The sequence below is a fragment of the Drosophila gunungcola genome (genome assembly GCF_025200985.1).
Source record: "Drosophila gunungcola strain Sukarami chromosome 3L unlocalized genomic scaffold, Dgunungcola_SK_2 000002F, whole genome shotgun sequence".
Taxonomy (NCBI): domain Eukaryota; kingdom Metazoa; phylum Arthropoda; class Insecta; order Diptera; family Drosophilidae; genus Drosophila; species Drosophila gunungcola.
This window is the reverse complement of record NW_026453178.1, coordinates 7,333,465-7,356,190: the sequence shown is the minus strand read 5'-3', so window position 1 is coordinate 7,356,190 and position 22,726 is coordinate 7,333,465. Positions and strand designations below refer to the sequence as shown.

At 37.6% G+C, this 22,726-nt stretch overlaps 4 protein-coding genes across 14 annotated transcripts in view; 2 read left to right on the top strand and 2 right to left on the bottom strand.

Annotated features, from left to right (window-relative positions):
* LOC128257001 (protein phosphatase 1 regulatory subunit 16A) overlaps window positions 1-14,515 on the bottom strand; it is a 45,386-nt gene extending 30,871 nt beyond the window's left edge. For 3 of the 10 annotated variants that reach the window (XM_052987780.1, XM_052987789.1, XM_052987790.1), the window contains exon 1: window positions 13,333-14,490. The gene's annotated coding sequence lies outside the window, so the exon portion shown is untranslated. Of the gene's footprint in view, window positions 1-13,332 lie in introns of all 10 variants that reach the window. The other 7 variants (XM_052987787.1, XM_052987785.1, XM_052987781.1 and 4 more) reach the window with 7 other exon arrangements.
* LOC128257003 (uncharacterized) lies at window positions 9,177-11,777 on the top strand. 2 transcript variants are annotated; one of them, XM_052987793.1, is made up of 4 exons: window positions 9,177-9,780; window positions 10,131-10,194; window positions 10,260-10,577; window positions 10,635-11,777. In XM_052987793.1, exons 2-4 carry the CDS (start codon window positions 10,135-10,137, stop codon window positions 10,797-10,799), a joined length of 543 nt encoding a protein of 180 aa, XP_052843753.1. In that variant the 5' UTR covers window positions 9,177-9,780; window positions 10,131-10,134; the 3' UTR covers window positions 10,800-11,777. The 2 variants fall into 2 exon arrangements, with proteins under 2 accessions (XP_052843753.1, XP_052843752.1); XM_052987792.1 differs by lacking the exon at window positions 9,177-9,780 and having other exon boundaries at window positions 9,787-10,194; window positions 10,260-11,777.
* Window positions 14,516-15,457: 942 nt separating the features above from the next.
* On the bottom strand, window positions 15,458-17,632 carry LOC128257591 (protein aurora borealis). The gene is made up of 2 exons (XM_052988662.1): window positions 17,188-17,632; window positions 15,458-17,115 (listed from the first exon to the last, which is right to left on the bottom strand). The coding sequence occupies exons 1-2, from the start codon at window positions 17,511-17,513 to the stop codon at window positions 15,744-15,746; spliced, it is 1,698 nt and encodes a 565-aa protein (XP_052844622.1). The 5' UTR covers window positions 17,514-17,632; the 3' UTR covers window positions 15,458-15,743.
* LOC128257174 (ubiquitin carboxyl-terminal hydrolase nonstop) lies at window positions 17,565-22,664 on the top strand. Its single transcript, XM_052988044.1, is given in 7 exon segments — window positions 17,565-17,591; window positions 17,915-18,760; window positions 20,303-20,704; window positions 20,764-20,874; window positions 21,169-21,489; window positions 21,491-21,984; window positions 22,288-22,664. Coding segments are annotated over 7 exon segments (2,244 nt in total). The 3' UTR covers window positions 22,331-22,664.
* The last annotated feature ends 62 nt before the right edge of the window (window positions 22,665-22,726 follow it).

Genomic DNA, 22,726 nt, shown 5'->3' with positions numbered 1-22,726 from the left:
ATTTCAAGTGAACAAAATAACATTACATAGATTATTTAAATTTCAGTTGATTATAACTTATACGTTATTTTCTGTGTAGCAAACTCTTTTATCTTGTTTTCCTTCTGTCTTTTTTTTTGTTGTTATTGTTAAAAGGAAACCTTAAAGACCGCAAAAGGGCAAGTCCCGTAATTTGTATTGGCATTGTGGGGTTTCGCCCTGTTTTGCCCTGTTTCACCTGCTTCACCTTTTCTAATTATTTGATTGTCGATAAGCGGGGTAAATTGCGTAATATAAATAACAATAAGTGGATGACGTCGATTGTTAATGTGTATGGTTGGGAAAAGCATTTTGTGGCTCCCGATTCCTCCAATCGGGATGTGCCTAAGTGCTCCAAATACGAGTTTGTTTGGCCTGCTAATCTTATTTCAGTGTTTGCTCTGTTTTGTATAGTTTTTATAAAATGAACAGCTGCTGGAGATTAGTCATGAAACTAAAAATTTGCGTTAAAACTTTAAAGATTAAAGTGTGACTAAACAACAATTTATTCGAGCGGAGTTCCTAAAATTTGTATTTGCTCATTCAATTAGAGATAGTCACACACATAATATAAATTGTTTACATACTCTAGACAGCTATCTTATCAATCTAAGTCTTTTTATTAATGTTTATCTAATTTTTCATGCTAATGAACCTTCAATAAAAATTCTTTAAAAACAACGTAATAATAAGATTTTTCACCAAAGTAAAAGGCTTAAAGCTTACAAATTTATTATTAATACTTAATAAATATTTGTGATCAAAATAAATGAAATTAAAATTCAAAAGAAATTTCGAGAACAAATAAATAGTGAAATATTTTGTAATTTGGGTATTAAGTTTCCTACAACAATGAGGAAATTCCTAACACTCAAAATAAATAAAATAAATATTGGTTTGATACAAAAAAAATTTGAGGAACTAATTCATGGTGAAACATTTTGTAATTTGGGTATTAAGTTTCCTACAACAATGAGAAATTCTTTCAATTATAGCAAACCAATTTATACATACAAGAAAATATTAAAATTTTATTTTAGTTATTTAAAAAAAGATTTAGAAATAAAAAGGTTTTATTAATTAGTTATATTATATTTCTACAATCACATACAAACCTTCTGGTTCTTGTTTTATATACTATTTAGTTGGTGTCAAGCCATTTCAAATTAAACTTTCAAGCAAATCCTATTCAAAGCAACCGCCAACTAACTTTAACCAAACACGGACTGGCACCCAAACGAATTCTGTCCGACTTGAAATTCCGAAACAAACAAGAATATACAAAGTTAGAATATTTAAGCTGACTCCGGATTCCGGTTCAGACAACCGCATCCAGCTCTCACCTCCCCCCAAAACCAGGACATCCCGGATTCAACATTGGTATCCATTCCGACACCACGTGCTCTCGGTGAAGGTCAAGCTTGCGTATCAGTGTAAGTGGGGGAATGCGATGGATGGAGGATAACCCCAACCTAAGAACCTTTCAGGCGCAACATGTCGCTCTGTTTCCACTTTGCTCTCTATTCTCCCGCAAATGCTGTTTTCTTCTGTTGAAGCCGTAGCAATATCTATCTTCTTCTCCCTTTTCTTCCACACAGAAAATATTCCAAATAAATATTTATAGAATAAATGAATAGGCATATATTATCGAAGGACAATTCGAAAGCAACTTATTTCGTTTTAAACAGCATATACATTCAATTTGAATATGTATTAATATTATTTTTTTGAGTTTGCCGGAGTACTACACAATCCTTGATTACATTACAAATATGGATTAAGAAATCCTAAATACAAGAATCTATCGTTTATGGCATAAAAAAATTGTGAGCACCTAGAGATTTCTTTGGAATTTTTTATGTTGATTTTTGTATGAATCATAAGAATTTAATCAAATGTGTTTGTCTACTTTTTCCCAGTACAAAAACAGTGTTTGTGACTCCTAACGCAGCTTTTGCCCTCCGCCCCTTAGCCTTAGACCCCGCCCATTTTCCGGGCGTCTGTGGTCTGCCCCAACATTGTTGTTTTCGTTGTACGTGGTCGCTGCTGCTGGCATTACATTGTTTGCTTTTGTTTAGCAGTGTAGACCACCTCTTTCACTGGCAGCCTTTGTCTCCGACTCTTTCTCCTTTTCCAGCGAATGCAGCTGCAGAGAAAACTTTTTAACCAAATTACCCTTGAGGGAATAGGGCACTACAGTTAAACAATAAACCAAAACAGACACCTTCGGCATTGCCGAAGTATAAAAAATAAAAGAAAAAAAATTTAGTGATTACTTGCTGAATTATGTGAAAAAGTAATGTTCAAATTTTCAATAGATTTTAAGCTCTGATGTTCACAAACTTAAAAAAAAGTGTTTTTGGGAAAATTTAAAGTTTTTCATACGTGAACAATCTAATTGCACTATTGGTCGTTTGAAAGGCTTTAACTCCGTTAATCTTATTCTGATTGAAAAAAAAAACTGAAACCTGAGATGTTGAGTTGTATTTGCATTTTTTATATAATTTTTTCATCTTAATTTTATAGTCTTTCAAATGATTGAAAATCGAAAAAGATTTTATTTTTTATTTTTTTTGTGCCTTTTAATTTAACAATTTTGTATCAATATTTTCTATTTATATGTACGTTTCGCATTATAACGTTCATTTTAATTTTGAAGTGTCAAAGAAGGCACCCATCATTCGCATATTTAAATAGACTCCTCGCAAATTCGATTTTTTGTTTATTTTTGGCCAGAAAGTTAGCTGGCAACATTGTTTGGCCCGCTATGTGGGCCCTACTGTTGTTGTTGCTAGCGTTGTTACTATTACTAACTGTTACTGTCAGGGAGAAGCGGAATGCACCTAGGAAAAACTCCGGGGAAGCTGTTACATGGGAAATATTTGTACGACAGGAAATGCGCAAATATTGCAGCACTGGGCGGAAAGAGATGAATTTGCCAAAGTTTTGTTTTTGTGTGTAGTTGGCAGATGTAGGAGGGAGATAGTTTGGAAATTGTTTTACCGGCACGCGTTTCTGTGAGGGAAATGTCTTAAGTTTTAGTTTCAGTTTTGCCTTTGCTTATGCTTTTTTGTTTCTTTTTTGCCAGCTGCAGGTGCGCCAAGGTAGAGTAGTTAACTGGGTTAAAATGCTGGCTTAGCTGGTCTAACAGATGCTTCTTAAATTTCGGTTTAGTTTTTTTTAATTGCATATGGCCCCCTAAAGGGACACTGCCCCCCTTGACCACTAATTAATATGAAATTCTGCGGTTATCGGGAAGTTGAGTTTATTTAGCGGACAGCGATCATTAAAATGGCCAACAAAGTAAATAGAACGAGGAAAAAAATAGAATAAAAAGTTATCCAGTAGCTTTACAATGTTGACATTGTTTTTTCTCTCGTTGTTTTCATTCGTGTTGGTTTGCGTTTTGCTTTTGACAATGGTTTTCGTCTGGTTTCATGCAAAATTTTGTTTTAATTGAATTTTTCTCACCGATTTTATTGAAATTACATTTTTAATGGGATTAATAATTCAGACGATTTTTTCTGGTTATTTGTTTTTATTGTCTTGCCAAGTGTCGCTCAGCGAATTGTTAATGGCACATAAATATTTGATTGTTTTCTCCTGGAAATAATTTTTTGGAAACAGTTCAATATAATATCAATAAAATTTATTTATCCTTACGAACTTATTAAATTTTACTGCTTCCATGATTTCCTTCAATTTATTTTTCACATTAGTGACATATTGATTTGCATTTCGTTAACGTTTTCCCATTGCAATATTAATAAAATGCAATTGAAATATTGTCTTCAACGTTAATAATTTTTACCTCTGTGTATTTTACGCAAACATTTATGATTTATTGGCAGCAAATTAATTTCGAGGAGAATGGAATTATCAGCATGGTCAGCATTTTATATCAGCTTTTGACTTATCAAAAGAGTTCGCAGACAAGAATATAAGAAAAAAAATTGAATAAATAACGTAAGAAATACGCTAGGAAATATTAAACAAAATGGGGTAACAATAATAATAATTTATATTTTCTGTTTAAATATTATGCAGATTGTATTTTCGTATACCCTGACATTTTAACTTATTGTTAAAATTTTTGCATTTTATAAACAAGAATTTTTGTATATGTCTAAATTGTGTAAATAATTTTTTTATAACTTTCAATTTACATTATCAACTGAAAAATTCAGCTGATAACATACATACACACTCCAATGATTTAAAAAGTATCACGAATGTTGACAGCACCACATTTAAGGTGACTAATTGGCCACGAAAGTGGGAAAAACCGGCACATGAAATTTATACAATTTTATGGCCAATTAGTGGTTTTTCATAAACTGTTTCTTGTGCTTCAAAAATATGCCAAAAATACGGCCGACGCACACGAAAAACCACACACAAACAAACTCACAAAAATATAGAAGAAAAACGCATTTCGGAGCACATACCAATGAAATCTCTTTGAAATGCGTTTCGATTTCAAATTGAAACCAATTACGGCCATAACAAAAAGTGGAAAATAAGAAAATAGTCCTCAAAGCAAGTTAAGTTGAGCGAAATTGCTTTTTGTTAAATGACCAACAATTTTTTCCCAGCTTTGCAAAGAATTTGCTTCCTTTGCAACTGAGATTTCTAGTTCTCTCGTTCTCTCTCGTTTAATGCCATTAACAGCTTGTCAAAGCCATGGCCAAAGTCGTGAGTTATTAAAAAAATCAGTGAATGGTCTTAAGCACCTGGTCGAGTAGCCAGGTAAGAAGGTTGAGAGGCTAGGAGAGGTAAAACTTTTGCCGCGGTTATTAAAAAAAACTGAATGAAATCCTTTCTTTTTTATGCAGTTACAAAATTATTTGATTCTTTAAGAATATTTTTAAATTTTTTATTTTCTCAAAATACGATAAATATTGTTAATTTTAACAAAAATATTACAAAACATATATATCTTATTATAACAGTATACAAAATAAATAAAGTTAGAATTAAATATTTTTAAAAGATAAAATTGGAATTAAAAACAACTTTTTTCCTGAAAATACAAAAGACTCATTATGTAATTTTTTTTTTTTGGAAAAACATGCATATCGTTTTGAAGATCGATTTAGAATTTTTAATTCGAAAATATTAAACTGTAAGTTTATATTAATATAAATGTTGCATCCAAGTTAAGTAAAATAAATAAATAAAGTAAATGAAATTTCTCTCAGTGTAGGCCAAAAAGTTTTACTGCCTGTCTTTTGGCCGGCTTTTTTTTTTAGCCCTCTTTCTTCCTCACCCAATCTTTCTCTTCTTTTTAGGCTTTTTTGCTTTTATAGCTTTCAGCGCGGTACTTCTTCTTGACATTTTTAACTAGCCCACTTTTGCAGTTTTACCATAAGTGTGATTGCAACTCAAGTGCTTAACGACACCCACACGCCAACAGAAATAAAAACATACATCCACCTATGTGTAGAAATACAGTGCGTTCCAGTACCTTCAAAGTTTTTATTCAAGAACGAAAATAGTTTACTAGTTTATATATATTCCCAATTATTTATTGTCTAATTCAACTTTGTAAAACTAAGTATAAATTTATTAATTAAATTATTCCATAAAAATATATATTCCTAAACAAATCTAACCTTAATCATTGTTCGTAAACAAGCAAATCTAATTACCTTTATGAACTTTCAAATGGAATGAAGCGATTCTTGTGTTTTAAAGCCCATATTACCCTCATACAGCTTAAAAACCCACTGTTCGCACATATAGAATTTATTTATGTATAGCTATGTAGAATGTCTTGTGGCTGGCTGACTGACAGTCACGGGTCTATTTCAGTTAATTATCGCACCCAAGCAGCAGGTTAAACTGAGGGGGACGAAAACCGCACCGCACTTTCCCCTCTTTTCCAACCTTTGTTGACTGACATTTCGCCTCGAATGATCTAATCAAAAACAAGTTGAATTTGAATTGTTGTTGCTGGTATTGTTATTGTTTTTGTTGGCTTGTCACTGGAACAGAACCGCTTTATAAGGTAGAAAGGTAAAGGGAGGGGCTTTTTGGGGTATACTGTTATGACAGCCGACTATATATAGACTAATGTAGTCCCAATTCGGATCGTGTGCGCCTCTAGATATTGCATTTTCGGTCTATCTGCCTGACGCCCATGGATAATAAATTTTTTATAATATTTTGTTTTCGGTTGACATCGAATTGCTTGGATATTTTTAGATGGGTACACTAAAGGTGTTGTTGATTTATTTAATGATTGTGAACTAAATGTTCTAAAATATACTCAAAAATTATAGTGCACTAATTAACTAGCCTCATGTAATGTTTACTTATATATTTCGGTTTAAAATTATTGATTATTATTATTTAAAACAAATGTGAACTGTTTTCTTAAGTCATACAAAAACATATAACATTTATAAGTTCTTAAAAGGATAGTTTTAAGTTTTTTTTTTATTAACCATTTCTTCTCATTTATATATGTTTTTACAATGAAAAGACATAAGTGTTCGTCAAGTTTTAAATTCTTTACCTTGATAACAATACTATCTCACTTTTATTTCTTACTTCCTTATTTAGAAGTCAATTTTCTAACACTTTAATAGACCAATAAAAAAATGTATTGATAGCTTGACACTCAGATATCAATATCAGTTAACTAAACTCGAACAAGAAAAACCCCATGACCACATAAAATTATATATGAATACGAATGTGATTGAATTCCAGCTAAATGAATTTTCAATTCGGTTTTTGTTTGCTCATTTTTTTCTAGCTGGCACTAATCATATCTAGAACATATGACCGAAGTTGAATGACAAGCCTTTGTTTTAGCATGCCACAGCTGCTATGAAAAAACAGTTAAATAATCACAACAATGGCAAAAAAAAAATCTACTCAATTTTTTTATCTTCAGTTTGCGTTGACAGTTTTTGTTTCTCTATCTCAAATCAGCTGAAAAAGAACGATGAATTATAAAGAAAAAGTTGTTTGGTAATTAGAAAAAGCGTGAAATACTTACGGGAAAGAAAAAGAAATACGGCTAGCGAAAGAGAGGTAAAATCGCGTGCGGGGTCATCAACTGGCTGAGAGCCCAAGGGCAATATTCCCCTTTAAAGAAAAAACTTTATACCCGCAACAATAATAAATAACAAAAAAAAAGGCCGTAGGAAAACAAGCAAAAGAAGCAACAAAAATTATAGAGACACATAAAATAGAAGAGATTGAACAAAGACTAGAAGTTTGATTAATGGATATTACGCAGGAAAAAGAGGAGGCAATTTAGAGCTTGGCTCGGGCAAAACTTGGTCAAAAGAAAAATTATGAAAAGAAATGAAAAAGTTTCCTCAAAACAAGGAAATTGCTCTAAAGTACTAGCGAACTGCCAACAGGCTAATTGCCGGCCTTGACTGATAAAATGGCCAACGAGGAGAGAGCTCAGGCAGATGAAAGGTAACTTATATCCCCAGGGGGGCAAGAGCAACAGGTAAAGGGCAAACGTCGGATTCTTGAGCCGAAGCTAGAGAAGTATTGAATTACGGAAATTAATTGTATCTGCATTACCAATATCTGCATACCCATAAAAATAAATATTGTAATAAAGCGCTCCAAATTAGATTTATACTTATTCTGCAGTCGGTTTACTTAGAAGTACCTTTTCAGTTGTATATCTATTTTGTTCTTTAAATATATAACACGTTATTTTCGAATTTAAACATAATTTTAAATTTCATAAAATGAATTGTAAACAAAATATATTCGTTTTTTAAATTCTTCTACAAATGCACTCTCACTTTTAAAACCCCTTTTGGTACTGCTTAAAAAACCACATAAATAAACTTTCAAAAATAACTATAAAATTGCCAGAAGGCCAACAAATGTCAAAATAATTCCAATTTAGCTAGCCAGTGTCAGAAGTCAGGCACTTCACTTTGATCCCACTCTCTCTTTCCTAATTTTAGTATCCCCCAGCAGCTTGTCCGCATAACTTTTGCCATTCACCCACAGAAATAAACAAAATAAAAGGCGAAAAAAAACGCGAAGCAAAACAAAAAGGGTAATAAAATGAAAATACGAGTAACTTTCGCGCTATTAGCTGGCAATTAAAACGGCAAATGAACTTTCAACTCGGCAGACGAGAAGCAAATAGCCAAAAACTAAACCAAGCCAAAGAAAGTAAACAAAACAGGCGATAAAGTCAAAGCCAAAAAACTTCTGCTACTGGCAACAAAAACAGATACAGCCGCAAATTAGTAAACAAAAGCACAATTGTTTGCTAAGTTAAAGGGTGTGGATCGCGGTGCGGTATGTGGGCGTGGTCGTAATCGTGGGCGTGGGACTTTTGCACTAACAAAACCAAAACAACGTTGACACCCACCATAAAAGTTGTATCAATGTTGTTCTTGTTGTGCAATTGTCGGGCTTCTAAAACTCTGGGATAATAAAAGAATACAGAAGAGTAGCCGGCAAACAATGCCGAATAAAACTGGAACAAAAGTTTGGTTTTCTCCTAGTAGCCCCTCGCCTCTCCTATGATTATAATAAGCCGGACTAGGCCAAAACAAGCCTACTTGGCCAATTCGCCTCGAATTTCTAGATGGTTAAATTAAAGGCCTCAGATGGGGCAGCAAGTGGAAACAAGGTCAACGTAGATTCTTGAATTTGATAACAATAATTTGTGGGCCCAGATAAGCTGATACTCAATTTTAAGCCAAACTTAAACAAAGTTTTGCAAGTCAAACTTAAGACTGTGCTTACAATTTTTTTTTTTTTTGATTTAAAAACCTAAGTTTTTTTATTTATCTTGTGAGTTCCCATCGAAAGACACAGCTTATTTTGTATAAGAAATGAGCATCTAGACTTTCGGTTTTATAGGACTTTTTCAGTTGACTCAATGTAAAGCCAAAACTTAAACAACATTTTTTTTCGTTTTGAGAACTTAAAATTCAAGTAAAGTAACTGTTTTACTGTTTTACGTTTCAGAAATGTTTATATGGTTTATATGATTAATACTAAAAGATTGATATCTTAAGGTAATTATTTTAGTTGAAAAAAAAACATGATTATTAATAATAATTAGACTTTTATATTGTTTAATTAATTATAACTCATATCGTATATATTTCAAACCTTTAATTACCAGATTCTTTTAATTTGGTTTCCTGTTTTGCTTGCACATATACTAGACTCGTTTTCTTTGCAATAAGAAATGTAGGTACTCATATCGTTCCCAACAAAAGGCTATATTCAGAACCTTATCTAATCAAATTGTTCGGTGGAGGGTTCCGAGAAATTTCCACCTCTGAGTTCCCTTTTCGCCCTGGGTCTGTTTGGGTTCCCTCTGTTCCCCTCAAGTAATCATCTCGACAGCAGACACAATGGGATAACAAAAGTTTTGTCTCGTCTCTGTCCAGTTTATTCCCTGCCTTTATTCCCTACCCCTCTGTTCAGTTGGCCCATTTGCCCTGACTTTTCGGACGGGTAATTCACGTGGCACTAATTGAATTAGTTAACCGACTTTTGAGTCGGATTCGTCTTTATCCGTGCACTTGGAAACGATACCGTTAAACATGATGAACTTGCAATAGAATGCAAAGTGCGCAATTAACAAGTTGCTTGAATATACGTAACCTCTTTAAGAAAATGTAAAATATCAGTTTAATAAGTACACCCAGACCAACTCAAGGGCCTGTTGAAAGGTCGGTGTGGTGCGTTGGAATTTTGGATTTCTGTCTGAACTCAACAGCTGCTGCCTTGCACACTAACTAAACAGATGTGAGCAAACAATAAGGGAAAAGTGCGGGGGTAGGGACTTCCTCAATGTCAAATTTCAATTTAAGGCATCAAATTTCAGAACAATTTTTGGAATACACACAGGAGTCGCCCAAATAATACACACAAAATTTTGATTAGCTAGTATTAAAGGGGAATATTATTATATAATAACTTTTTATTTGGATGTATTAAGCACATATATTTTTGTTGGACAATTACCAAATTGGGAGTATAATTTAGATATTAGATACAACAGCTAAATGACACAGTAAATTAGTTGTTTTTTCAACCGGAAAGTATTCTTAAACCCAATCACACCTTTTTAATCGCCTATTATATTGTTTCAGCAGAACAATGTGGACCAACTTAGTTTCATTTATTGGAGCAGTTTTACTTTTTAGATTCGTATTAAATGTGAGCAGAGTAAAAAAAAAACAAAAAAGATGGACATGTGACTAAAAATTGATTCGTTTTCACAGGAAGCAGTTGTCTTTAAGTTTACAAATTTTGAATGTAAAAGTTACAATTTGTCGTGGTTCGTTTTTCACAATTACCGTCTGAAGGCCGTCAGTCGTGATCGGGTGCTGCTCAATATGAATGGAACTGTTCTCCACCCGGTCAATAACATTCAGCTTCATGCCAAAATCTTAAAAAAGGCCAACGGTTTTAAGCCTTGGATACTTGAGTCCACTGTAGACGCCTGCAGATTTATGCGAAAGCGTTACGATCCATTCACGATCATCGTCTACAATATTTTCAAAGAATTCACCAACATCAATCACACCTGTCCGTATGTGGTAAGTTACTCAAAGTCCGTCTCTACCCTAAATTTGGTCATAATAATTCTCTTACAGGGTCCGCAAATTGTGAAAGATTTCTATCTGAAATCGGAACTATTGATTCTGCCCTTTCCATCTGGAGAGTATATGTTAACGATGCAGTGGCACTTCCATTCGAAACGGCAATTCGATACAAATGTCAGTTTTATTTATATGGAGGATCTGCTAAAGAGGAATTAGTATTGAATTACAATTAAAATACACTACAAACCCTTTTAAAATTTCTTAAAAATAAATTGCCTTTTGCGAAGCCGATTCAGTAAATAAAAATGAGATCCATTTGACTAAAAAGTAAACAGAACAACTTCTTCTTGCATCTCGGGTAAATAAGTTGGAAAATATCTATTTAAAATGAATTTGTATTAAGCCAATTAATACCCACATAAAAATTAGATTAAAAATCCAAAAGTTCATGGCAATTTTGTGTTATGAGCTGCGTTAATTACCTGGATCAAATATTAAAATTCAAGGAAAACAACGCTAATTGAAGCAAACTTATGCTCTTAATTAATTTAAATTTTTGTACCTGGTAGCTTTATGAAAATGAAGAAACAGCCGAGGAAAGACTGAGAATGGGAGTGTGAGGTAGAGTCCTTGATGCTTGAAACGCTCGAAAAAGCCCTCAGCAATAAATTAAAGTCAACAAATGCTAGCGCTGATTAGTTAGCTATCGATGTCAGCCAGGTAAATAACAAAGTTTAACAAATTACGTCAGGCTCGAATCGAAACGGCTAATAAAAAAATTTGCAAATCAATGCAAATGACGGGGCAAACAATGAAGGGCGAAGGGGAGTTGGGAACCGGGGGACTTTGATAGGTGGCCGCACACAAAACCGAAAGCAGAATTAATTAAGCAAAGTGCGAGGGGCAAGAGAAAGGGGGCGGGCCCGAGATTAGCAAAAGATGTCAGTGTGTCACAAGGATGCCGATAAACGAGTTTTTCCCTCTTTCGATTTTGAATATTAGACAAATCAAATTAGTTTTTTTTTTGCCATCGAAACAGGAAAAACGGGAAAATAAGGCCAAGTGCTGATATCGAAGTCTAGATGCTCTGCAAATCACTACAAGCATTCAGTCGATCTTTAGTTGCTGTTGATATTAGTAACGTTTATATTAAGAAATAAAATGCGGTAAAATACATTTATTTTCGTATTTTATCATTCTTAAATATAGTTGATTTATTAGACATAAACAAATAAAAAAAAAACATCTTAATATTTTTATATGTAATATTAATTTAAACCAAGTTAATACATTAGATTATTTTGTATAAAATATTTAATATGTGTTATGATTATAAATAACTTTTTTTATAATAACACACATTTTCTATTAATTACAGACCATTTATACCTGAAATCTTTCAAACATAGATCTTGTTAAATTAGATTTTAAAAATTGAATTTTATTTAATTCTTTGTGAAACTCTCTTTTGGCCTTGATCTAAAAACTAAATATTTTTATTAGTCTTTGCTTCATTGTCTTGAGTCAGAATTTTTTCGGCACGCATATCGGTTTTTGATACCTGTTCTTAAGAAAATCATCAATCAGTGCATGGCATCTGCACTGCGCCACAAAACTAGTTACTTATTAATCCAACTCTTGGTTTTTGATGGACCTGTTGCTCACACTTTCCTTCAAATCATATATTTGCCGATGCCGTACGGAATATCCGTTGAACGAAAGTGCCCCTACAGCGGCAACATCACGGCAGCAACATGCAACACGCGGCCGCAGTAGCAGCAGCAGCAGCAACAGTTGCTGCAACAAGTTGCACTTGCATGCGGCGCAGTGCACTGAGGCATGCAGGTGGAAGCAAGATGGGGCGAGGTGCGACAGGGATGGCGACACACAGATGCCGAGGCACACAGACAATATGCTTTAGAATTTTAGTTTAATGATTTGTAACCGGTTTTCGAGGCGGCAACTCCCGTGAGACGGCTGTTTCTGTTGCAGTTGCTTCAGGGCAGACCTTTCCCCCCACCCCACCTCTCGCCGCCTCTGTTTAATTACACTTCTTCCTACGAACTACTAAAAAAATAATAACAATAGCGGAAGTTATACAAAAGCCGCACAACCGGCCGCATAACAAAAAAAAAAAAAAAAAAGAGTGGGTACAATAAAACAACAAGGGTTGAGAGATAAGGCAAAGAACTCGTCGACGGAAGGGCGAAAAAGTGTGGAGTTGCGGCGACTGCGAGCGTATAACATGTGACGAAAGCAGTCGGCTGGATTCGAGTTTAACAACATTTAACTGTTGTTTACACTCTTGATTGCCCTATTCCGTTCTAACTAGTGCAGAAAAAGCTCACACACACGTGTTCCCCGTCTTTTGCAACAATAAAGCCTTTAAAATCTACCCAAAGACTCAAATCAGAAGCTATTGCAAGCGTTTGAATATTAGAAATCTTTGGGAAATTAATTCATTAAAGACGTGGGCTATGTGAGATCAATTAAAATCGTACAGCAGAAACATGAGTTTTGCTTTTTATAAATTAATACGTCCGGTATCGAACCCAAACCTTCAATATAATGCAAATATATCCTAAACTGCTGAGATTACGTTTATAGTTTTAATGAACACCTTAAACACACGACATCCACAAAAGTGAAAAACGTGTTTTTGCATACGACTCCCAAATGATTTGTCGCCTGCCTTAAACGCGAAATCCGCGTGAAAATTAAAAAATTGTCCCTCGTTAAACAGGCTTACCTCGAATCCGGACGCAAAAAAAGGCCGTCAGCCATTCAAGTCCAATTGCAAGGCGAGACTTTCCGTTTTTGTTAGTTTTAAATGTATTTTTTTTTTCTTTTCGCAAAGTTGCTTTCAATCAAATCGATTCGAAACGCGCAAAAAGTACGACTGCAAATTGTAAAAAATGGTGTTTATTATAGACATTGACTTGGCGCACACTTTCACGGCACAATTAATTGGCTAGATTTTTCCCCATCTTGGCCATCCCCCCACTTTATCTTCCTCTTCTGGGCAAACAGCTGGCCAACTTGTTTGCACACATTTCGCACAGTGGACGACGGGCGGGCGCAAAAAAAAACTTTCGCTCAAAACGGATGCAGTCAGAGAGAAGTAGGTGGGGAGTTCGGAACTGGTTTCTTGTAACAGGAATTCTTTTTATTTTTTTGTTTTTTTTTTTTTTTGTTTTGCTACTTTTTTCCTCTTTTAATTTTCCATCAATTTGCACATTTCCGCTCGGCTGTGTTTGCGATTTATATAGATTTCTTTTCCTATTGGCCTTCTGGCGCCCGACTTATTCACGAGTTGTTCTAATTTATCTCTTTTGGCCCACAAACAAATATATTTATTTTTTATTTATCTCGCTCCGCACTTTCTTTCGGCATTTTAAATTGGCCCAAAACGCGATCGGCTTTTTCCTCTGCTCTTTCGCTATTTATAACAGAACTCACGCACACACACACTCCCGCGCAACCAGGTGAAAATGAGTGCAGATATCTTCGCTGATCGTACAAATAATTTCGGTTAAATTGAATTCTTTGATTAACAAGCTTCCGTTGAAGCCGCGTATACGTTTTTGGAAACCCTCACACAAATTGAAAACCGCAACTTGGCGCGCCGTAATATAAATACAATAAAATATATTCAAATATCAGAAACTCGATTCTTTCCCAAAACAAACAATTAACGTTTTGTTGATGTTTCTTACAAACGCCGACCGTACTTCTCTATAGTCTATTTATTTATTTATGTATATTTCTTCAAAGCCGAAATTTCACGTCGAGCTAATTTTCAAAAACTATTTGTTCGCAGTTTTTTGTCGAATTTATAAATTTTTAGACGAATTTTGTCCGCGTTTGCAACCGTCGTTTGAAAAAATCGTTCGTTTAAACCGTTTTCAGCGACTTGATGTGTTATTCTCTTTCTTCCTCTTTACTTTCTTCTTCTCTAGAGGTGGACAAACTTCGATGCCAGCATCGATTGTTTAAAATATCGGTTCTATCGATGTTTGGCGGGGACTATCGATGTTTATCCATCCCTAACAAAGAAGATCTCTTTCTCCTTCTTATTTATTCTGTTCCACGTTTCGCTTACATTGAGGTGGATTTTATAATATTATTCTCCTTCTATTCTTCTGTAAGTTCTACGTTTGGCTAACATTTCGCTGTTAGTTCGACGTTTTCTTACATTTCTCTGTTAGTTCTATGTTTTTCTTACATTGATCTCGATGTTAGTGCCAATATCGGTTTGAGGCCATGCTAAAATGGTTCGAGTCGGAACTAAAGCTAAATTTAATTACAACTAATTGTTTTTAATGTATATACAGGTTAAGAAAATTTTATAAACATTATTATTAGATTTAGTTATTAATAATTGATCAACATTTTCCGATAAGCCAACTCACCGTTATTGAAACTTTTTTTTCTAAATTACTCTTTCATAACATATATTTTTATTCTCATACAATTTTAATAAGAACATTCTTTGTGTTATCAAGCCAAGCAATAAATTACTTAATTCATATTTGTTTTTTTTTTTGAACAGTTAAAAATTTGCATCTTAATTAATATTGTGGCATATTTTTAATATATTTTATATTATAAATATTTTAATATTTAAAAAAAGTCAAAATAAATATGAATAACTAAAAGTGTTCATTCCTTTCTATAGTTTTAGTTGACATACACAGCCTGAGTAATGTCAGCTCTTTTTATAAACAGTGAAATCCTACGAAATAAAGTTATTTCTTAAAACATTAGGTCTATCCTTGACCTTTTTTAAAAAAAACGTTTATCAATCTAAAAGGCCAGTCGTAGCAGGAAGATTGTTGTGAATTATTGTTTAAGTAAATAAAACTCCTTGTACATTTATTATACGTAATATGGCATCGAAGATTTATTTATTGAACTCGCTAAACAAAACAATGACAATGAATTAAGTTAATGAATGACAGAAACGCGCGGCTTACTTGACTATTTGGCAATTTTACTAAGAACACACAGAACACGAATACAAAATATATATGCGGTGGGTTTACATTGCAGTTGGAACACAAGTCACGAGTCTTCCTCTCTTTAGCCTGAAAAAAGCAGTTATTGCATTAATTAGCCTACGAACTAGGAGTGCGGAGTGCGGAGTGCGGATTGCAGGGGTCAAGAGCGGGTGGAGGGTGTGGAGCAGCAGGCCATGGACACGTCCAGGGGCAAGTCCTGCGAGAAGGCGAAGGTCGAGGTGCTCGAGGTCTCGTTGAAGCCACTGTCCGTGCGATAGAGCGGAATCCTGGGTCCTTGCTGTGGCAATGCACTCAGGGGTAGACCCGCTTGCTGCAATGCTCCTGCAGCCGCATCCTGATCCTGATCCTGATCCTCCTCCAAATTGGCACTGAACGACTGCGAAAGATTCTTGCGTTGGGCGGAACGATGTCGTTTGTGGCCACGCGGAGTGTCCGAATTGGACGAGCTGCAATTGAAACTCAGGGTGGACAGTTGCATGGCCTCGCCCTCCGCTTCCGCCTCCGTCTCCTCGTCCTCCTCCGATTCAGCGCCCTCCTCCTCCTCATCCTCTTCGGTTTCCTCGAACAGCGGCTGGTCCCCGGCCTCAGTCGCCAGCTGTCGCGTGCTGTTCACCCGCAGTCGCCTGACCCGCTGATTAATGCTGCAGTCCGAGTGCTCCAAAGCGCCCATCGGCGAGGAGCTCCGGTCCGGCGTGAACTGCAGGGCCGTGCGCTCCGACAGCGTGTCCTGGTGCTCTGCTGTGACGCTGACCTCCGCCTTGGAGTACACCAGTCTCCGGCTGAGATGCTCGGACGGAGCAATGGGCGACGGCAGTCCCAGCTCCTGCATCAGCAGTTTCCGCTTCCCCGAGCAGTTGCCATCGTCCGGCGTTCCTGGCGGCAGACCGCACAGGTTTCTAATGGGCGAAAGGCAGCCAAAGCTGCCCTCGCCGGAGGCGGAATCCGATAGCCTGCCCGCGAACATGGTCTGCTTGCCCTGCGGACTGGAGCCAGCGATGGGCGATGACTGCTCGCCGGGCTCCTGCTCGCCCAACACGATGACGTTGTGCAGATCGAACAGTTTCCGGCGCATGGAGCTGTTGAAGATGTCGTGGCCGCCACTCGACTTGCTCCGGCCGGACAGGCGGCCGGCCAGATGGGGCTGAAAGTAGGGACGCAGCGCATCCTCCAGGGCCTTGGGCAGGATCGGCGGCAGCGTGAGTTCCGTCTGCACCTCGCAGTCCCGCTTGCGCCGCGACTTGTTCGATATGGGCGTGTTGTCCTCGTTGTGGTTGAGTATGATGCGCTGCTTCCGCAGCGGACAGTCCACGGGACTGGGCACAATGTGCGACTCCTTAAAGAAGGCACTGATGGCCAGCTGGGCCCGGGATTCCTGCTCGGGATCGGGGGAGTCGTGGAACTGGGTTTCGTGCGGCTCCATCTCGGCGGGTTTCAGCTGCGAGACTTCGTCAATGTTCCACTCGAACTGCGTGGACGAAAGTTGGGGGGTTCGCGATCGGAAAAGCGACGGACTGCAAGGGAAAATCAAAGGGGGGGGTTGGGGGGGATGAGTAAGGAGTTTTTCTCCTCGAAACAAAACTCACCTGGCAATCGTCGGCAGGTGCAAGCGATCCGCCATCGCGCCCTCGAAGGGATTGCGCACCTTGTGCAGCCTCTTTGGTGGTGGGGTGCACACATTTCCACCTCCACCTCCATTTCCAATTCCAATTCCATTTCCATTTCCACTGCCCGGCATTAGGGGACTGCGTTTTCCATTTTCCTTGCCGCCATTCGTTGGCGTTGCCGCCGACGCCGTCGAATTGTTGCTGTTTGAGTGGCTATTTCTGCGCGCCCGGCACTTCAGTCCGCTGAGATTAGTGAAATATCGATTCTTGAGGGCTTGCGGCGTTCGCACCTCGTCGTTGTACATATTTTCAAATCTTGCGATTCGCCTAAATTCGACTTAAATTAAATTATTTTAATGAGCCTGCTGCGATCGCAGGAGGATGTCAGTATTTTCAAATGCTGCAGTGTTGGTCAGCGTCGCAGCGGAGTTATCGAATCGTTGGCGATTCGAAAAGGAGGATGCAAAACTAAAGTGTTTCTATAGGCAATCGTTAGTTTTAGCTTTAATTATTATTAAATGTTCGTTATATTATTTATTTGCCATGCTTGCAAAAGCCTTTAGGCGATTATACAACTTTCGGTATTTTTTGATTGCGCGCCATTCGCTGTCTGATATCGATAGTATCGATCATCCGTTATCTGTGGAGTAAATCCTGGCTAAATACTAACTTCTCTGGTTTTTGTCTCGTCTGACTGTGGATCAAGTCCTCGCTTAATATACTAAACTCGGTATTTTATCACGCTCCCGCCACCGGTCACACTGCCAGCTGTCTTCGCCGTTCTGCTCCTCCACAAACACATACACGTCGGCTAGATGCGTGTTGTGTGTGTGTGTGCAGTGCGAAACAGAACAGAACAGAAACCGAAACAAGAACCCAGAAAAGCAGGCGAAAAATCACACAAAAATCTAACAAATTCGCTGCAGAACCAACTGCAGAATTCTATACGGCCGGGCGAACCGCTAAAGTGGCCAAAATTCGGCGAAAACAGCGCAAGTGTGACAAAGCATTCGTGCCAGTGCAGCCGACGGCGAAACGGGCGAAAACAAAAGAGAACAGTGTTGATAGTAATTCGAGCGTATTTAGCAGCAGCAGCCATAGCAGCGGCGTCAGCGCAGCAAGCGACGCGGGCAGCGGCAGAGGCAGCGAAAAGCAACGGCAGGGGGTGGTGGGTGCGGAAACGGGCCGGGGAACGGCCGAGAACGAAACAGTGACAGCGACAGCATCTACAACAACAACAAATGCCGGTCGGTTTATCACATCCGATCTAATCAAAACTGTTAATAGCAGGCAAAAAAAGGGCCAAAGCCCCCTAGATGCCACAACTAGTTTACGTTTATCCGACTGCTTGCATACCGTGCAAAAACTTGCTATTGAACTTGAGAGCTGCGACGCCAACGCCAGCAGCGACGCCGACGCCAGCAGCGCTGTCATGTCAGAGACGGGCTGTCGGCATTATCAGAGCTACGTGAAGGAGCACAGCTACGATACATTCCGGGTCATCGACGCCTACTTCGCTGCCTGCGTCAACAGAGATGCGCGCGAGAAGAAGGTGAGTGGGAGTGGGAAAGGGCAAGAAAGTGCGAGAGGTGATGCAGAGGTGAGAAAGTGCGAAAGACAGAACGCAATCAGAGATGCGTCATTATTTGCATAACCGTGAATTGTTTGCGGGACACTAATGATTGTAGATAATGCCGCGAAGCAACAGCTCTAATTTTTTTTATAGATGTGCAACATTTAATATACAGCAATATAATGATAGTATTTTTTTTAAACTATAAATTGTATTTAATAATTTGTTTATGGTAATATATACATAGGTATATTCCCAGCAGTGATTGATTCAGTTTTAAAGTAGTATGGATCTAGAATAGTACCATAAAAACGATGTGTTAGTATCTTCGTAATTGCCTCATTGCTTTAAGCAATTTTTTTCCTAATATTTTTTAAAAATCGGATCTTTGTTTTAATCTAAACATTTCTTAAAAAGGTCGTTTTATTTTACGGAACGACGATAAGTTAAACTAATTTCCCAGATTGTAATTCTTTATCAAATATGTGTAACTACCTGCTACATATGTACTTTTCATATACCCGTAAAATATGTGAGGTAGAAACATTAAGTGTCTGACTCAGTCAGAAAGGAAGCAAAATTCGGAAATTATTATTATAATTATTTAAAAAAAGCTATATGGCAATTTGTATGCCTCGACAACAGTGAAAATATGATGATATCCCGCTGAACTATTCATATATATCATATTGTGGTTCGATTTGAATTCTTATTAGAATACTAAAATTAAATTCAAAAACTGCGAAGTCATTATTTGTTTTCATAAATTGCCTATATGGGAGCTATATGATAAAGTCGTCCAATTCGGCTCATTCTGGCTACCTGCAACTAAAAAGTCAACTTTTAAGAAAATTTTATGCAGACAGCTCTTAAAATGCGTCCTTTACTGCGTTGCAAACTTTTCACTGAAATTATTATACCCTTGCAAGGGTATACAAAGAAAAGAAAAATGTAGGAAACTATCAGTGGTGTCGGCAGATTTTGATTAATGTTAAAGATGTCAGGCAGCTGCACCGGGGATGATAATTTCTGTGTGAACCAACCCTCCTTAAAACAGATATTTACTCTTCCAGGGGATATTATGCTTAAGTCAGTAGTTTGAAAAGCATTATATGTCTTATTTATTATTAGGCAATATTTATATTATTTGACTGCATTTTTGGGGCTTTTATTTAAAGTTTATATACCAGACTTTAAAATGTCGAATTTAATTACATTTTTAATCATAAATTGTAAATTGTAAATATTATTATTCCATTATTTTATGCACAAAGTGTGTGCCACTTTAGGTTTTTTTGAAAAGTCCTCAAAGGCGTTTAAGGTGCTTTAAATCAAAGAGAGACTTCCCCAGATCCCTACAAATGTTGCTGGAAGATAAATTAAATTATAAGATAGCTCCGTTAAAAAATGTGTTGAAATTAAACTTTTAATTTATTTGTCATAAATGTCGAATAGTTTTTTTTCCACCTGTCCAATTATTTTTTGGGTGTTGTATTTTTTAAAACCCCTTTTAATCCTCAGGCGATCCACTGCAACTGCTTCGAGTGCGGCAGCTATGGCATCCAGTTGTACGCATGCCTGCACTGCATATACTTTGGATGTCGAGGGGCCCACATCACGAGTCACCTGCGATCCAAGAAGCACAATGTGGCCCTGGAGCTGTCGCACGGAACGCTCTACTGCTACGCCTGCAGAGATTTCATTTACGATGCGAGGAGCAGGGAATATGCGCTGATCAACCGCAAGCTGGAGGCCAAGGATCTGCAGAAGAGCATTGGTTGGCAGCCGTGGATTCCGACGGCCAAGGAGACGAATCTTCTGCTGGCCAACGCAAGGCGCAGGATGGTTAGGCCCAATCAAACCATCGGACTGAGAGGACTGCTCAATCTGGGGGCCACCTGCTTTATGAACTGCATTGTTCAGGTGGGTTTAGTTTCATTAATCCTCTAATTTCTTAAAATAATCCACTTCATTGCCTCCAGGCTTTGGTTCATACTCCCCTGCTGAGCGACTACTTTATGTCAGATCGCCACGACTGCGGCAGCAAGTCCGCGCACAAATGTCTCGTCTGCGAAGTTTCGCGTCTCTTCCAGGTGAGGCAATGATACTATTGCTAAAGCCTCCTTTACGATCAAAGAATCTTTCGAAATGCAGCTAAAATTATTGGTTGAGCTTTTCTTAAAGGTCAAGATTAAGATGATTTTAATAGAGTATAAAATTGTCAATGGGTATTATAAAATTTTTTCATATATTTTAGTGCAATACAATATGGATCTAAGAGCACAATAGAGCCACTATATATTGTTTGCTTACCCAGATTATTTAAACCTGAAACAAAAATGAATTTAAATATATTATAAATGTTCTTTTTGTTTTTTTTTTTTAAGGAGTTCTATTCGGGCTCCCGTTCGCCGCTGTCGTTGCACCGGCTACTGCATTTAATTTGGAACCATGCGAAGCACTTGGCCGGCTACGAGCAGCAGGATGCGCACGAGTTCTTCATCGCCACTCTGGATGTGCTGCATCGGCACTGTGTGAAGGCTAAATCGGAGCACGAGAGCAAGAGCAACAGCTCCGGCTCGGGCAGTGGAACCAATTCCAGCAGCTCGAGCAGCTCGCATTGCTACGGTCAGTGTAATTGCATCATCGATCAGATCTTCACGGGCATGCTGCAGAGCGACGTGGTGTGTCAGGCCTGCAACGGAGTAGTCCACCACCTATGATCCGTTCTGGGACATTTCGCTGGATCTGGGAGAGACGACAACGCACGGGGGAGTTACGCCCAAGACGCTGATCGACTGTCTGGAGCGGTATACCCGCGCCGAGCACCTCGGATCAGCGGCCAAAATCAAGTGCTCCACCTGCAAGTCCTACCAGGAGTCGACCAAACAGTTCAGTTTGCGCACTCTGCCCAGCGTGGTGTCCTTCCACCTTAAACGCTTCGAGCACTCGGCTTTGATCGATCGCAAGATCTCCTCTTTCATTCAATTCCCCGTGGAGTTCGATATGACGCCCTTTATGTCGGAGAAGAAGAACGCCTATGGGGATTTTCGGTTCTCTTTGTATGCCGTGGTCAACCATGTGGGCACCATCGACACCGGCCACTACACCGCTTATGTGCGGCACCAGAAGGACACGTGGGTCAAGTGCGATGATCATGTGATAACGATGGCATCGCTCAAGCAGGTGCTGGACAGCGAGGGGTAAGGATACTTATGGATTTGTTTTAAATTAGTTTTTATATTGAGAGTAAACAAAGCTTTTTAACTTTTAAAATTATTTAAAAATTTGCTGAAATTTGTGAATTTATTCATATTTAAGATAAACTTAGGAAAATTAATATAATAGCAACATTTGAGCAAATCAAATTCAATGGAATTGCCATTTTCAACTGAATAAAACTTGGGAACTTAAAAACAAAAAAAAATCCAGTAAAGCCATTTTTGACAGTCTGCTAAATTATTTAGAAATCATTATTAATGCATTTTGTTTCTTACTTATTTCAGTTATTTATTGTTCTACCATAAAAACGTGCTGGAATACGAATAGGGGACATCCGTTAGGATCCATTGAAGCAACTGTAACCCTAAATAACACAAGCAAATCGAAAACCATGCATTACGAATAAACACACAAACAACAGACAAGACCGCGGCAGCGCTTACGAATTAAGTAATCTTAACGCATAAAGAAAGAAATCCTATACTGGGCGTTCCCTCGATTGAGGTTAATTAAGTTCACATACTCAAAACATTAGAACAATCGAAAACAAAAAAGAAATTATTGAAAATTGTAATCTGATCAATCGATATGTGGGGATACCCGTTTTGTTTTAAGTATATCAAATCCATAATACTAAAACTAAAAAATGATATAAACTAAACAGTTGGCTTATACATTTATATATACACATTAAACCAGGGATATAAAACAAACACACAATTA